The 17,221-nt window shown below is 36.1% G+C and overlaps 1 protein-coding gene across 1 annotated transcript in view; it reads left to right on the forward strand.

Annotated features, from left to right (window-relative positions):
• Positions 1 to 7,955: 7,955 nt before the first annotated feature.
• Positions 7,956 to 17,221, forward strand: part of ptprub (protein tyrosine phosphatase receptor type Ub) — a 331,954-nt gene continuing 322,688 nt past the window's right edge. The window contains exons 1-2 of the mRNA XM_073847765.1: positions 7,956 to 7,985; positions 8,074 to 8,178. Of these exons, the coding sequence (XP_073703866.1) occupies positions 7,956 to 7,985; positions 8,074 to 8,178 (135 nt within the window). The remainder of the gene's footprint in view (positions 7,986 to 8,073; positions 8,179 to 17,221) is intronic.

A 17,221-nucleotide genomic window follows, 5' to 3' on the forward strand; every position in this document is an offset into this window, starting at 1 on the left:
AAAATATAAAATGGGAGTCTCTAGAGTCACCTCTGATTAGGAAATTCAATTTAAATTGAAAGTCGGGCTCTGACTTTGTGGACCCTCTGAAGAGCTAGCGAGAGTCCAATCATTGGCTTTATTATCAGAGTAAGATGGATGGGATATGTTGGGACCACAGCTCAGGTTGAATTATGGGTATTACTCCGATCATACTAGATGATCATAAATTGCTGTTCACAAAACTACAAGGGTCATTTCAGGGAGATTTGAACCAGGTGAAATATGATTAGAGTTAGCAGAAGAAAAAAAGTTCTTCATGACTTAATGCTTCTGGTCTCATGAGCATTAATGAATAGAATATTATATGTATTAAATGTAAAGTGCTAGTGCTTTTACTAAAGAGATTCACACTTATTATTATTGTTAAAAAGAAAAATAACAGCATATTAAGCCTGCAAACTTTCTCCTAAAAGAGTCTTTGGAGACTGTGAGATGATATCGTGCAGTCATGTTAAATGACAGGGTTTGTCGTTTACGGATGATATTTGTGCTACTTCATTAATGCTCAGATTCTAAATAATTCATGTTCAATTAAAAATGGCAACGTAATTAAACTATCTTTTTCACAGCTTGCAATGGGAAGTGACTTTCTCATTATCTCCGTGGCAGGCCATTGCTGTGGATCGTCAACTGTTCGTGCATGTTTTTAAAAGTCATGCACAGGCTCCACAGCAGCACAGCAGTCGTCAAAAAAAAAAAAAGAAAAAAAAGGAGAGCGGCGAAGATTAATTATCTCGGGATTTTGGAAGAAAGGGAACATGTAATCTTTTCACCCTCTTTGGAGCTTATAGCACTTACTACAATCTGAAGTCACTGGCTCCATTTACCTCAGAGCACAATGTGGTAAAAAATAGGCCAGAGAGGTTCAGCTTTTTTAAAGTCACTGTATAAATCCCCCTTGTTCAGCATACAAGAAGCAAAACACAACTCCAGCGCAGAGAAATCCAGATTAGCTGAGAAAGTCTGGCTTCAGATGAAAAAGAAAATGTGGCGAGTTGAGGTGATTAGCCGTGTCCTTGCTGGAAAGTGTCAGTTGGAATGGTTGCGGATGCTTGGGAAAGTGCCCTTGTTTTGCTAGGCTACTAAATCTCCCTCTCTTTGTGACCCAGCAGCTAGCTTTGTAGCACCATGGCTTGTTTCTCGAGAGTTGAGGCATTGATTGGCACTAACAAGCATTATATTTTCAGTCTAGAATGCTAGAGTGATTGCTGACTGGGTAAAGGTAGACTTGGATAGCAAACTGGATTCAACTGCTTCAGATGCTGCCTTAAAGTAATGCTAGGAAGTTTCTACTTCCATACTAAGTTCCATTCAACTTCAACTCAAGTCTGTATTTCCAACTTCCTTTTTGCAAAAGTGTAGTGGGATGTCACTTCATGTTGGGCATCTAGTAGTCGTAAATGTTAATATGACATGCATGTACAAAATGATGGCAAAATAATGATAAATATTTACTTTTAAGCAGGTTTTAGGTTCACCACTTTAGTCCACAATACATGATTATATTTGGTTTTCAACCATTGAAAATGGGCAATATTCAAAAATCTGAGTATGGAGCCTCACTGACATCCCCATATTTCTGGGACTGAATGATTTAAGACCTTGAAAATGAAGATTCAGAAAGAAAGGCTTATTAAGCACTAGAATCTAAAATCATATTGTGATATCTTTAATACTTCTTGAGTTATAGCCACGCAAACTTTGTAAAAAAGAACATTTATGGCACTCAGAGAGGTATGTTCAATCCAGTTGTTTTGACAGAAGGAAACAAGATACATCTCTAGTTTCAACATTATTTGTTCTTCAGACATTCTTCTTTAAAAGAAAAAAGTAGCATAGTTTTATGACCCACATTTGGTTTTTGACCACTGCAAATGTATGCATTTTAATGATTTACTCCTGGAGCCATATTGAAATTCCAATATCTCTGGATCTGAACAAAACAGGACCTTAAACATGAATGCCAAAAGGCAAGTTTGTTAAGACCCAATATCTGAAAGGGCATTACGCTATCTTTAGTACTGCTTGAGTTGAAGGCATGCAAACTTTGGAGAAAAAACGTGAAAAGTGGTGTTTCCTCATTTTTGAATGGTCACCATTGGCATATAATGCAACAAAGACTGCTAAAGTCAACAGATTTTACTAACAGACCTACCAATCTCTGTGTAAAAATAAGATAATGCTGCTGCCATCTCTCTGAAGTCATTTTTTACCCCCTTGTAATTTGGCTCTGAATCTCAGGTGAAAATTGCCATTTTGACCCCTCTCTACAAAACAGTGGAATACTAAGTAAATATTCATAATTCATCCATGACATTTAATAGTTTGGCTCACAATACATGTTTATCTTTCTTCATGAAAAATATAAGCAAAATCAAAAATTTGAGCCGGGGAAATTTTTGAAATTTTGATCTGTCTTGTTTTGTGGCATTTAAAAACATCTAAGTTATAAAACTGATCTGAGATTAGGTAAAAACCATGTAGACACTGGTTTATGGTTTTACTGCGATCATCCCTGATATTTTAACATGTTTCAAATATGTTATGATGTAACAAAACCTTGTTTATTGAAATCATGTGCCTTTGGCATTATAAAAAATGCTCTGAGCCACTGGTTCAAAACTAAAGATTCACAAAGAGTTCAAGCTTTACGCAGCAGTGCTTCATCCTTAGTCGACACGTCTCCAACTTGGACAATTCCCAATGGTAATTATGTCTTTTTTATGGTGTTCTTGTGTGTATTTATAATCACTCAGTGATTTGAAGACAGCATCGATTTATCTAGGTTTAATATGTATGGAGCTTATCGAACGTATGTTGTGCTCTGCAATGTGAAATTTGTCCAAGCTAAAGTCATGTATGAGTAATTTTATTTACAACAAGGAACAGATGGCAAGGAACGCATTCAGCAAGTAAGTCTGTTCTCCTTCACCTGTTCCCTGTCAAGGTTCTGTAGCAGAGCCACTGCCAGTCACATGGAGCATATGGCTGCTGCTCGAACTTTAATTACCCAATAAACCCTAGAAATACAACCCTAGAAATGCCAGGCTGCTGATGTTTGAATTTCTCCCATTTTATTTCAGCCCGTCGCATCTGACACAATGTCGGATTCACCACATGAGTTGTTCCATGGCTTGGTTTGCGTGGTGAAAACTCACTGTGATCCAGTGGTATTTTCAAAAACAACCATGAGCTGTGAGACGATGGAGAGCAATAGCGGGGAGCCGAAAATGAAAAGTGCAGGGGCGGGATTTTGGGAATTGCTTTTTGGTCCTGCTTGTCAGCATCAGTGGAGAGTAGACTTTCTAACACGGCAGCTTTGAAGTTGAGATGCATGTCCTGCAGCGAGTTGAGGCCTGTGTCTCGACCCTCACCTTAGTGGTGCTTTTAATTAGCTTCTTAACAGCGACTCGTGGTGGGCTCACCCGCTGCACTGCACTGCAGGAAGCGTAGACCTAAAACACTGCCCCCTGCTGCCAGCCTGACATTCCTCCATGACTGTTTTCGCTTGGCTTTTTCTGATGAGATTCCTTCTGTTCTCTTACTATCGAGGTTTTCTAAACTGCCGGGTTGAACGAGCCTTCCTCTTTGATCTTTTTCACATTCGCTCTTTATCCTTGAGGGCCGTTCACACTTGAAGTAGTTAACCCTGGGTCATTCTAAACCCTGGGTAACTGAAATCCTGGGTTATCTTGCTTATTATAAATTACTCTAAAGTTAAGAATAAAACAGCCTCTTCTTCACATTTTCCATCACCATTTGACACCCCCCAGGATCCCAAAACTGATGTTTATACAACACAGTTTTTTCCTGTTTAAAGCATATGAATAGAAGCAATGCGATTAGTTTCCAAGCATCTAGTTGTAACATTATAAAGGTCCTTGCACACTGAGTTCAAATTCGTATGTGTTTTTTCATATTTGTCATACACATACCGTGGCTCTGAATTGTCAAAAGACCTCTCGAAATGCTTGCTACAAATGCAAAAACCTCAATCCAAATTTTTTTATGACGAACAAAAGTTTCGGAGGCCGTGTGTAAATGATTTTGACACAATATGAGGTCGTATTTGTTTTTTAATGTGCGAAAATTTCAGACAAGAATTTACACTCAGTGTGCAAGGATTTCATAACTATGGGTAAAAAGCAATGCCAACCCCACCACTAAATTACAAGTGTGAAACGAATCTTTACCTGAGGTTGAAAACAGGGTCTAGAACAATGATAACTCAAGGTTAAATGCAGTGTGTAAAGCCCTCTAGTGAAATCACAAATTAGTTCTCTTTAATATCTCATTTGTTTGGTAATGAGATTTAAAAGAGCTGAAATTGATAGGTTGATAAACTGTTGAAGAACAGTATAGTTTTCTGTCACCAAGTGATTGTTTTCAAACAGGTTTTCAGGACAGTCCCTCGGGTTCCATTGGTCGGCCAAAACGGTAGCCCCACCCCAAACGCACCCTATTGGTTGTGCCAGTGTTGTCAGGCGGAATACTCAAACAAATAGCAATGTTTTGAAAACGAACAGTTATTTTCTGAAAAATACGATTGATATTCTTTTTAACCTCAAATGCTCGTCTTGTCTAGCTCGGCAAAACGAGCGTCTGAAATTAAAATGTATGTAAGTTGTAAAAGTGTTTAGAAAATAACCGATCGTTTCGCTAGATAAGACCCTTCTTCCTCAGCTGGGATCCTTTAGAGCCCTTTGAAGCTGCATTTAAACTGCGTTTTAGAAGTTCAAACTCGGGGCACCATAGAAGTCCATTATATTAAGAGAAATCCTGAAATGTTTTCCTGAAAAAAAAAAAAAATATTCTTTACGACTGAAGAAAGAAAGATATGAACATCTTGGATGACAAGGGGATGAAGACATTATCTGTAAATTTGTTCTGAAAGTGAACTACTCCTTTACGCACTGTAAAATGATGTTTTTTCTCACTTAACAGTGTGATTCGTCATTTTTCTGGTGGGATAACATTAGTCCTGCTGCAACTGCAAACAATAACACCAATCCTGTAAACTTGCATAATAACACTTGGAGGCAAAACCAGTATCATAGTTATGTGGAAATGCCTTACTATTGCGAGAACAGAGACTAGGTGTGTGTGTGAAATGGAGAGAATGCATTGTCGCTTTGGGATGTGTGTGTGTTTAGCTAGCAGCTGCTTATTTGGTTTTGCTGTGACTGATTCTCCAGCGAGGAAGCATATGTAAATAGATATGTGTGACTTCAGACTGCCTGTTCCCATATCTCCATCTGTCCATCTCCATGGCTCAGTTTGGATCCCAGAGAGCGTTGCTAGCGATTTCCTCTCGTCTAGTGTGTTTCCGTGGGTGTTCTGTGTGAATGCATGCATAAAAATATGCTTAAAAAATGTATTACAATTAAAATACTGTCTCGTTTACATCCGCCCACCAATGACTCAAGGAAAGATGACTGAGGGCCCTTGGAGTGTGACGCAACACTGTAGAGACCTGAGTTCAGGTCATTTAGGTTTTGAGACCAAAATAGACTGGAAGCAGACATATTTCATGCTAATTGACAGGCCTTTCTACTATGGGAATGTCAATACAAAAGTCCATTTTGTTGAAAAGTGGTATTTTTAAAGTGATCTAACTTATGGTTTTCACCAGGTGGAAGATAAAATTGTTTGCTGAAAACCACTTTGAACATCTAAGAACCCACTTTGGCATCAATATGACCAATTTTGCCAAACATCAGATGGAGTCAAACATCACTCTCAGTTTTATCAGAAAATGTTTCTGTGGCTTCTCAAAAGGCAGGCTTTTCTCTCCGCTTCTCTTTCTCCATTTCTAATTAGATTAATTTTCCACTGAGACACCTTTCACTTGTTCTCTGGGTAGAAACTGATAGATTGAATGCTGTGGCCCCCACTGACTTGAAGATTGCTGTGATCTACTGTAGCACATATGCTCAGAGGGATGTCATCTCTCTAGTTTTCAAACTGACACTTGCAAACACTGTAAATGTCTCTTTGAAAAGCAATTTCTTGCTTATCTGCTGGACATCTAGTTGCTATTATGCAGACCTAGGGCTGCACAGTTACATAAATGTTGATTATTTCCCTTGATATTGTAATCACACTTATTAATGTTGGTTAATAAAATTAGCCATAAAATATTTGTTCCTTTATACGGAAATTTACCATGGACACTATAGTTTTTGCTAAAGTAACATAGGTGGAACTAGTGATTTATTAGCAGGTACCAGAAAAAAAAAAAAAATTAAAGAAAGTAGATAAATCTGCAAACAAACGAATAAATCAGTTACATTTTAAATAATTAAACTTCTGTAATACACTGCTGTTCAAAAGCTTGTTTAATTAAAAAAAACATATTAAACTGAGTCTGCTATGCTCACCAACACTCTTAAAAATAAGGGTGGTTTAAAAGATTCTTCACAGCGATGCCATAGACTAGAAGAACCATTTTTGGATCCACAATGGGCCATTTAGTCAAAGGTTCTTTAAAGAACCATCTCTTTCTTACCTTTTTACATTCTGAAGAACCTTCTTTCGCCACAAAGAATCTTTTGTGAAACAGAAAGTTTTTTAGCCACAAATGCTCATCTTGCACTAGCTCTGCGATGCACGTCTACAGCTTTAGACAAGCATTTGTTGCTAAAAAATGTTCCAATCGTTCTGCTAGATGAGACCTTTATTCCTGTAGGGCCTTTTGAAGCTGCATTGAAACTGATATTTGGAAGAAAAAACCAATTGAAGTAAACTATATGGAGAAAAATCCTAGAATGTTTTCCTCAAAACCCTAATTTCTTTGAGACTAAAGAAAGAAAGACATTAACAGCATGGAAGACATGAGGGTGAGTAAATTATCAGGAAGTTTTTATTCTGGAATTGAACCAATCCTTAAACTACTTCTGTAAGAAGCAACAGTGGTGTTGAATTTCATCCATTTCTGTCTGACCACAGACTTTAGTTTAGATGCCTTTGTGCGTCATAACATTCACAAATCCCTTTTTTCATCAGCATGCTTGGTGTATTGCGTGCTCTAAGATGTTACCAGCTAAAGTTTGTGCTTGTTTCATAGTAGCGAGGCCTCAAGCGCTGATTTGATTGGCATCCCATCGACTGGAGCATCTTCTAGACCGTTTTACACCAGGTCTTCTCAATCCTGCTTCTGGCGGCCCTCAAGCACTGCACATTTTAGGGGTCTAACTAATCTGAAATGCCACATTCAGGTCATGTAGAACTACATAATGAGAAATTCTAATTACGCTATGTGTCACGTGTTCAACACTGTTGAGAAATGTTCACCCTCCTTCACTGAAATCTATATGTTTAACCTTGTTTTAAAAGAAAGCATATTGGCAGAGCATTGGTATGCACAGCTTCCTGCACTATGGTGTTTTTAAATCATAAATTGTCATTTATCAAAGTCGCTGTGCTTCTAGGTGGAATATCGGAGACAAAAGATCAGCGTAGTAGGGACAGGAAAGAATAAATACACTAGTCACTGTATGACATGAATGTAATTTCACACTAGTCCAGATACCTGCAGATGCCTATTAGAAAGAGCTGCTTTGAATGCAAAATGACTGTCACACTTGACAAATTAGCCTTTAGGAGAACATGTCTTTGCAAAGAAACTTCAAGTAAATTTGAGTAGAGGTGCACTTGCAAGCTGAGAATGCAATAAAACGTTAGTAACCCCACTGATATGAAAATGGAACAAAACAGCCTATTTGAAGAAGTCTATTAACCTCCAGACAGGCTTTTTGTCTATGAGCTATACTTCTAGTTCTAAACTGGCAGTTCTTGCTGAGAATATTATGACTTGCAGCCGTTTCCTGTGACTGAGGAGTTTGGTAGGTCTCAATCCACAGCTATTGACCTGCAGCAGCTGTATTGACACAGGAAGTGCTGCAGGTGCAAGGATGAGCTCTGCCCAATCTGGGCTCCAGCCAGTGAGATCCCAATGCCGCATCTTCTTATTTAGTATTCCGACGGTCGGTTCGGGCAGTTACTCTGTAAAGTCTGTGAATGCGCTTCCAGACAGACTTTTCATTTGGATTTGGTGATGACTGTCTCAAGAGCGTCTACTTCCAATGTGCCTCAGGTGCTAAGATGTTTCTCAACCTCATTGAGATGAGCAAATACGTAATGGGAATCTGGAATTTTCCGGTTAAACTTTTTAGATGGTGACCTTAAAGTTTTGCATTTAAAGTTTATCCTTGTCATTAAATATTACAATGGATCAGGTAATGAGGTAATATGCCTACGTCGCTCTCTGGTTAATTGGAGTTGTTCTGTTTTTGCTACAGGCAAGTTGACCTCTTCATATGTGTTTATGACAGGCGCATGATCATGAGGCATGACCACTGTAGTATGATTCTGAATCTTTTTCACAACCAGTGGAATCAAATTAGAATATAAATGAATCTTTGGAGATGATACTTTTCAAATAAATTAAAATCATAGATCGCAACTAGTGGAGTCAGATTGCTGAACAAATTGATCTTTTAAGATGGTTCGTTTTTAGTAAATCAAAATCATACAGCATGGCCAGTGTATTCTGTTTCCCTGAATTTCCATATTTTTAGTTGGTTATTTTTAGTAAATCAAATTTATGCATCAGGGACAGTTTTTAACCACCAAATCTGTTCAGTGAATCAAAATTGTAGACCAATTCTTTAACAAAGACTCTCTTGAGCTGGTTCTGTTCAGTGAATCAAAACTGTAGAAACAATTCTTTAACAAATGACTCTTATGAGGTGGTTCTGTTCAGTGAATCAAAATTGTAGAATCAAAATTGTAGAAACATTTTTTTTAACAAATGACAATTATGAGTTGGTTCTGTTCAGTGAATCAAAATTGTAGAAACAATTATTTAAAAAAAAGACTCTCATGGGCTGTTTCTGTTCAGTGAATCAAAACTGTAGAAACAATTCTTTAACAAATGACTCTTATGAGGTGGTTCTGTTCAGTGAATCAAAATTGTAGAAAGATTTTTTTTTAACAAATGACACTTATGAGTTGGTTCTGTTCAGTGAATCAAAATTGTAGAATCAAAATTGTAGAAACATTTTTTTTAACAAATGACAATTATGAGTTGGTTCTGTTCAGTGAATCAAAATTGTAGAAACAATTATTTAAAAAAAAGACTCTCATGGGCTGTTTCTGTTCAGTGAATCAAAACTGTAGAAACAATTCTTTAACAAATGACACTTATGAGTTGGTTCTGTTCAGTGAATCAAAATTGTAGAAACAATTCTTTAAAAAAAAGACTCTCATGGGCTGGTTCTGTTCAGTGAATCAAAATTGTAGAAACAATTCTTTAAAAAAGACTCTCATGGGCTGGTTCTGTTCAGTAAATCAAAACTGTAGAAACAATTCTTTAAAAAAGACTCTCATGGGCTGGTTCCTATCAGTGAATCAAAATTGTAGAAACAATTCTTTAACAAATGACTCTAATGAGCTGGTTCTGTTCAGTGAATCAAAACTGTAGAAACAATTCTTTAACAAATGACTCTTATGTGTTGGTTCTGTTCAGTGAATCAAAATTGTAGAAACAATTCTTTAAAAAAGACTCTCATGGGCTGGTTCTGTTCAGTGAATCAAAATTGTAGAAACAATTCTTTAACAAATGACTCTCATGAGCTGTTTCTGTTCCGTGAATCAAAACTGTTGAAACAATTCTTTAACAAATGACTCTAATGAGTTGGTTCTGTTCAGTGAATCAAAATTGTAGAATCAATTCTTTAAAAAAAGACTCTCATGAGCTGTTTCTGTTCCGTGAATCAAAACTGTTGAAACAATTCTTTAACAAATGACTCTAATGAGTTGGTTCTGTTCAGTGAATCAAAATTGTGGAAACAATTCTTTAAAAAAAGACTCTCATGAGCTGTTTCTGTTCCGTGAATCAAAACTGTTGAAACAATTCTTTAACAAATGACTCTAATGAGCTGGTTCTGTTCAGTGAATCAAAACTGTAGAAACAATTCTTAAAAAAAAAAGACTCTCATGAGCTGGTTCTGTTCAGTGAATCAAAATTGTGGAAACAATTCTTTAAAAAAAGACTCTCATGAGCTGTTTCTGTTCCGTGAATCAAAACTGTTGAAACAATTCTTTAACAAATGACTCTAATGAGCTGGTTCTGTTCAGTGAATCAAAACTGTAGAAACAATTCTTAAAAAAAAAAGACTCTCATGAGCTGTTTCTGTTCCGTGAATCAAAACCGTTGAAACAATTCTTTAACAAATGACTCTAATGAGCTGGTTCTGTTCAGTGAATCAAAATTGTAGAAACAATTCTTAAAAAAAAAGACTCTCATGAGCTGGTTCTGTTCAGTGAATCAAAACTGTAGAAACAATTCTTTAACAAATGACTCTTATGAGCTGGTTCTGTTCAGTGAATCAAAATTGTAGAAACATTTCTTTAACAAATGACTCTAATGAGTTGGTTCTGTTCAGTGAATCAAAATTGTAGAAACATTTCTTTAACAAATGACTCTAATGAGTTGGTTCTGTTCAGTGAATCAAAATTGTAGAAACATTTTTTTAACAAATGACACTTATGAGTTGGTTCTGTTCAGTGAATCAAAATTGTAGAAACAATTCTTTAAAAAAAGACTCTCATGAGCTGGTTCTGTTCCGTGAATCAAAACTGTAGAAACAATTCTTTAACAAATGACTCTTATGCGCTGGTTCTGTTCAGTGAATCAAAATTGTAGAAACATTTCTTTAACAAATGACTCTAATGAGTTGGTTCTGTTCAGTGAATCAAAATTGTAGAAACATTTCTTTAACAAATGACTCTAATGAGTTGGTTCTGTTCAGTGAATCAAAATTGTAGAAACATTTTTTTAACAAATGACACTTATGAGTTGGTTCTGTTCAGTGAATCAAAATTGTAGAAACAATTCTTTAAAAAAAGACTCTCATGAGCTGGTTCTGTTCCGTGAATCAAAACTGTAGAAACAATTCTTTAACAAATGACTCTTATGCGCTGGTTCTGTTCTGTTCTAAATAAATGAATAAATAAATTCAGTCATTTCAGCCACTTTTGTCATTTAAATTGTAGTTTCTTTTTGCTTCTGTAATTTTCATTAGGTTTTAATTTGTTTTTAATATACTATTTATTTTTTACTATTATATTATTAATATTTTATTATTGTATTATATTCATATCACCTTTGAATGACAATTACAATTTGAATTACAATTTTTAATAGTTTTACTGCAGTTTTGTTTTAACAATAACAACACTGGAATAATTGATTGAATAAGTCTTAGCTTAATTTGTATTTTTAATATATATATATATATATATATATATATATATATATATATATATTTATTTTGGGTGAGTTTTTGGATTACGTAGCTGCTCTCAAGTTTAGTGTAACGTTGTGGCCAACCGTGAGGTATGTTCGGGATTCAGTGCATCAGCCATTCCGGTTACTTGCACTATGGTAAGACCCAATAAGATCATTGTATTTTTTTAGTCTACAGTAGCACATCCATCTTTGGCTCATTGTTGCATGCATTGTGGAAAGAATCTGTGAAACTTCCTCCATTCTGTATGCCACTGTGCGAGTTTGGACTCCCTCATTAAACCCAGGGCTAGGAAATGAAATGCGTTCATTGTGAGTGCTAAGAAAGGATGAATGGCCTTGCAGTAGAGTGGCGAGAGACTTCCCTGCTCAACACAAACAGGATTTGTCTTTGTCTTGATGCTTGGTTAGGGCTGTGCGCCAGGATGCTAATGAGGCTAGCAGAGGAGCTAGGTTGAGGCCCAGACAGCCGCGGCACATTCCAGCCACGTGCCTAAGCAGTGAGGGAATGTCTGATTAGCGCAGGAGCGGGTTTAAACGTCTGGCAAAGCTAAAAGCTAGTTCGTATGGAGCGGCGTCTTCTTTCGGTACTCACGAGATGTAAATCAAAGAGCTGGGGCTCTTTGAGGAGAGAGGCAAAGAAACTAATTAATTTCAAATCCCATAAATTACTTAGCCTTGGCTAAAAAGGAGTTAGCTCAGCAAGAGGATCATCATGTTTGGCTGTTAATGACAACAAATCATTTTCAGCTACAAAGAACAGTTTTTAAGGTACTTTTTCAGAAAAGTATATAGGAAACTCACCTTTTTCTACTTCATGTTACAGTGGGGATTGCGTTAACCATTGGTGGCAGGTGACAAATGACCACAAACTGAATGTTACACAGTCACAGTGTGGGTGCCTGCAGCTATGTGTGTATAAAAAGATGTGGCTGGTGTGCTAAACTGCATTTGGGATGCAGTCGTTTTGATTTTGGTTTACTGACTTCATTGCATCTGTTAAATTTTCATGGCATGCTAAAGTGTCACACAACATTACACATGCTTCGCTCTCAAGTGTTTTGTCTCTGTAACATAGTAGCTGCACTTGTTGTCTGGTAACATCTTTAAAACAAGAAAGGAAAAAGAGAAAATATATGGCCAATTAAATTCATTTTTTCTTTTTAAGCCACTGAATAAAAAAAAAAATCTAAGAAAAAGTCAGAATTGCGAGATATAAACTTAAAATTGTGAGTTATAAAGACAGAATAATGGTATATAATCGTACAATTATGAGAAATAAAGTCAATATTGAGATAAAAACTTTTTTCTCAACAATGTGAGTTTACATTTCGCAGTTCTGACTTTTTTCTGACTCTAGTCATAATTGCGAGAAAAAAAGCCAGAATTGTGAGATTTAAACTCGCATTTGTGAGAAAAAAAGTTTTTATCTTGCAATTTTGACTTTATTTCTCGTAATTGTAAGATTATATACCGCTATTCTGTCTTTATAACTCACAATTTTAAGTTTATATATTACAATTCTGACTTTTTCTTAGAATTGCGAGTGTATATCTACGATCTACAAGCACTTGTGTGTTATTAAGTCAGATATAAACTCGCAATTCTGAGAACATATCAGTCTTTTCTCCCCCTTAGAAGTGAACTTTATAACTCAATTCAGAATTGCAAAAACAGAATTGTAAGATAAAAACAGAGTTAAGAGAAAAAAAGCCAGAATTGTGAGATTTAAACTCGCATTTGTGAGAAAAAAAAAGTTTTTATCTCGCAATTTTGACTTTATTTCTCGTTATTGTAAGATTATATACCGCTATTCTGTCTTTATAACTCACAATTTTAAGTTTATATATTAGAATTCTGACTTTTTCTTAGAATTGCGAGTGTATATCTACGATCTACAAGCACTTGTGTGTTATTAAGTCAGATATAAACTCGCAATTCTGAGAACATATCAGTCTTTTCTCCCCCTTAGAAGTGAACTTTATAACTCAATTCAGAATTGCAAAAACAGAATTGTAAGATAAACACAGAGTTAAGAGAAAAAAAGTCAGAATTGTGAGATTTAAACTCACATTTGTGAGAAATTTTGACTTTATTTCTCGTAATTGTAAGATTATATACCGCTATTCTGTTTTATATCTACGATCTACAAGCAGTTGCATCTTATTATGTCAGAATTGTGAAATATAAACTCGCAGTTGTGAGTTATAGAGTCAGAATTGTGGAAAAAAAAGTCTAAATTGCGAAATTCGCATTTGTAAAAAAAACGTTTTATCTCGCAATTCTGAATTTATTTCTCGTAATTGTAAGATTATATACCGCTATTCTGTTTTTATAACTTGCAATTTTAAGTTTATATCTCGCAATTCTGACTTTTTCATAGAATTGCGAGTTTATATCTACAATCTACAAGCAATTGTGTGTTATTAAGTCAGATATAAACTCGCAATTCTGAGAACATATCAGTCTTTTCTCCCCCTCAGAAGTGAACTTTAGAACTCGCAATTGCAAGTTTATATCTCACAATTCTTAAGGTGCGTTCACACCGGACGCGAATGAAGCGGCAAGCTCGAGTGATTTACATGTTAAGTCAATGCAAAGACGCGAATAGCCATCCTGCGACGCGAAACGCGCGAATGAGGCGGCGCGAAACGCGCGAATAGCGCGGATGAAGCGGCGCGCATTGAGCGTTTCAAGCGATTGCCGCGCCATTCGCGCGAATCACGCGAAACGCGTGAGTTCAAAAATCTGAACTTTGGCGAAAATCCGCGCCGCGTTAACCAATCAGGAGCTTGCTCTAGTAGTGACGGAGGCAGAAATCCGAAACAACAATGGAGGACAAAATTACCGTTGCTGTCTGTGGTTACTCGGAGCTGTACGATACATCTTTGGACTTTTGTAGAAACAGGAATAAAAAGGATCTTGCTAGGAAGAAAGTGAGTGAAGAGGTCGGACAATCTGGTAAATTTTAAAAAACGCTCTTTACTCAATTTGACCTACATATACATTAGGGGTGGGACGATACAGGTAACTCACGATTCAATTCTGTGGCGATATGTGGCCCACGATATTGATAATATCACGATTCGCGATATCTACGATATTCAATATATTGGAAGAATTTTCATCAACGATATATCACGATATATGTGACAGAAAAAGAAAAAAATACCCATAATAAGGAAATCTTATGCATTTATTAATGCCAACATTTCCAAATTGTGCAAAGAAATATGGAATTGCATAATAACTCACTGCCTCCTGGTCTTAAATGTAAACACTGTACAGCTAGACAGATAAAAGTGCATGAACATTAAAAAACAACATGTGAACATTAATTAGCATGTGTAAACCATGATACTGAAACGTCAGTAGTAAGTTACTGTAAAGTGCTTTATGTTAACCTGGACAGTGACAGACAGTGACAGACATCAAGGCATATTCTTCTTGAGGAACACTAACTGATCAGCATGCTCAACTAGCGGGTGGGTCTTTGATTTGTTTTTCATTATTTTCCACCATTCTTCTCTCTTCTCTTTTTTCTGTGCTGCTTCTCCGTTGTTGTTAGTTAACTTGTGTTCTTCACTGGCGCTGCTTCCGCCACTTTACCCCTATTTACTCGAACAGCGCCCCCCGCAAATAGAATGGTAGATATTGGGTAGTGACAGTGACACTGACAACGGGTAAATTAATCATTTTGTGTTGTAATAATGTCGATATCGATATTGGCCGTTAGTGTATTGATTATTTATTGCGACAGAGAGCACAACAATATATTGCAATATCGATTTTTTTTCCCACCCCTAATATACATACATATTGAGACTACAAGCAAGCTAAAGCTGGCAAATTGAGCTCATTCACCTAGTTTACAACTACTTTACCGCTGACGAGTGGCAGAAGCCCCTCCCATGACGCGAATTCGCGTCTGTTGTGAAGAAAATGTCACGCGCGAATGACGAAAATTTTACCTCGCGAATGGCGCGAGTAAACTCAAATGTTCAAGCGTTCAACTACGCGCGAATAGCGCGTTTTTTCCGCGCAAGTCGCATCCGGTGTGAACGCACCATGAGAAAAAAGTCAGAATTGCGAAAACAGAATTGTGAGATAAACGCAAAGTTAAGAGAAAAAAGTCAGAATTGCGAGGTTTAAACTCACATTTGTGAGAAAAAAGTTTTTATCTCGGAATTCATACTTTATTTCTTGAAACTGTGAGATTATATACCGCTGTTCTGACTTTATAACTCGCAATTGCAAGTTTGAATCTCACAAGTCTGAGAAAAAAATTCAGATTTGGGAAAACAGAATTGTGAGATAAATGCAGAGTTAAGAGGAAAAAAGTCAGAATTGCGAGATTTAAACTCGCATTTGTGAGAAAAAAAGTTTTATCTTACAATTCTGACTTTATTTCTTACAATTGTGGATGTCACACTATTGTATTTTTAACTCGCAATTGCATGTTTATATCTCACAATTCTAAGAAAATAAGTCAGAGTTGCGAGAAAAAAAGTTTTTATCTTACAATTCTGACTCTGTTTCTCTCAATTGTAGGTTTATGTCCCACTATTCAGTTTTTATAACTTGCAATTGCAGGTTTATATCTCACAATTCTGAGAAAAAAATGTCAGAATTGCGAGATAAAATGTCAAAATTGTGAGATACAAACTCACATTTGTGAGAAAAAAATTATGTCACAACTCTGAATTTATTTCTCACAATTGTGAGTTTATATCCTTCTATTGTGTGTTTGTAACTCGCAATTGCAGATTTATATCTCACAATTTGGAGAAAAAAAAGTAAATTGTGAAAAAGAAAGTCAGAATTGCAAGGAAAACGTCATAATTGTGAGATACAAACTCACATTTGTGAGAAAAAAAATATTGCAATTCTGGATTTATTTTTGCTATTGTGAGTTTATATCCCGCTATTCTGTTTATCTATCTATCTATCTATCTATCTATCTATCTATCTATCTATCTATCTATCTATCTATCTATCTATCTATCTATCTATCTATCTATCTATCTATCTATCTATCTATCTATCTATCTATCTATCTTCAGGAATTTTCTACCAATACTAAAGGTAGGACTCAAAGTGTGGCACAAGAAGTCAATTTAAAGGCGAGGTGGTGAGGGATGTCACAAAACTCATGAGAACATGTCTGGAGAGAAGAATCTAATTTATGAAAAAATAAAACTCAGAAGGCAAGTTGAGGTTGAGATAGGATGCACATTTCAAAGTGGGACACACTTTAAATATCCCTTGGCAAGGTAGTGCTAACCTGGAAGCATTGTTAAACAAATTGCCTTTCTGTAACATTACTGCTCTAGATAAATCTGAGACATTCCCCTGATCCTCTGACAACATCCTATTTGTCTTGTCCCTGCTCTTTTCTCCCTAGTAGAACCCCATCTAGCTCGCAAGCCGATCCTTACAACCTCTGAAGACACAACATTTTTTTGTGGTACAGATTAGATCTGTACTGTTTTCAGCAGATCCATTTAGTTCTTTAGATCATTGCTTCTGGGTTTCAGTTGAGGTGTAGTTACATCTTTAGCAAAAAAATGTTTTTGGTGTTCCCTAAGCAAAACATGATAATACTGTCTGTTTGATGCTAAAATAGGCATATTTTTTTTCTCTGGCACATTTCTGTAGCTTTAAAATATTTTATTCCCTTCGTTGATCTATTTGGCAGTAAGGTTAGAGTACTGTGATTCAGTCATGCTTTTAGAAAACAGTTCAATAAATCAGAAGTTAATATTAATTAACTTACATTTACATCAATGACAACATAGTAAATGTTCTCATATATTCAAATTTTTATGAAATGATATCGATTCCTAAATCCCAAGAATAGATTAGTCT

Source organism: Garra rufa, chromosome 9, assembly GCF_049309525.1.
Source record: "Garra rufa chromosome 9, GarRuf1.0, whole genome shotgun sequence".
In the NCBI taxonomy this organism is placed as follows: domain Eukaryota; kingdom Metazoa; phylum Chordata; class Actinopteri; order Cypriniformes; family Cyprinidae; genus Garra; species Garra rufa.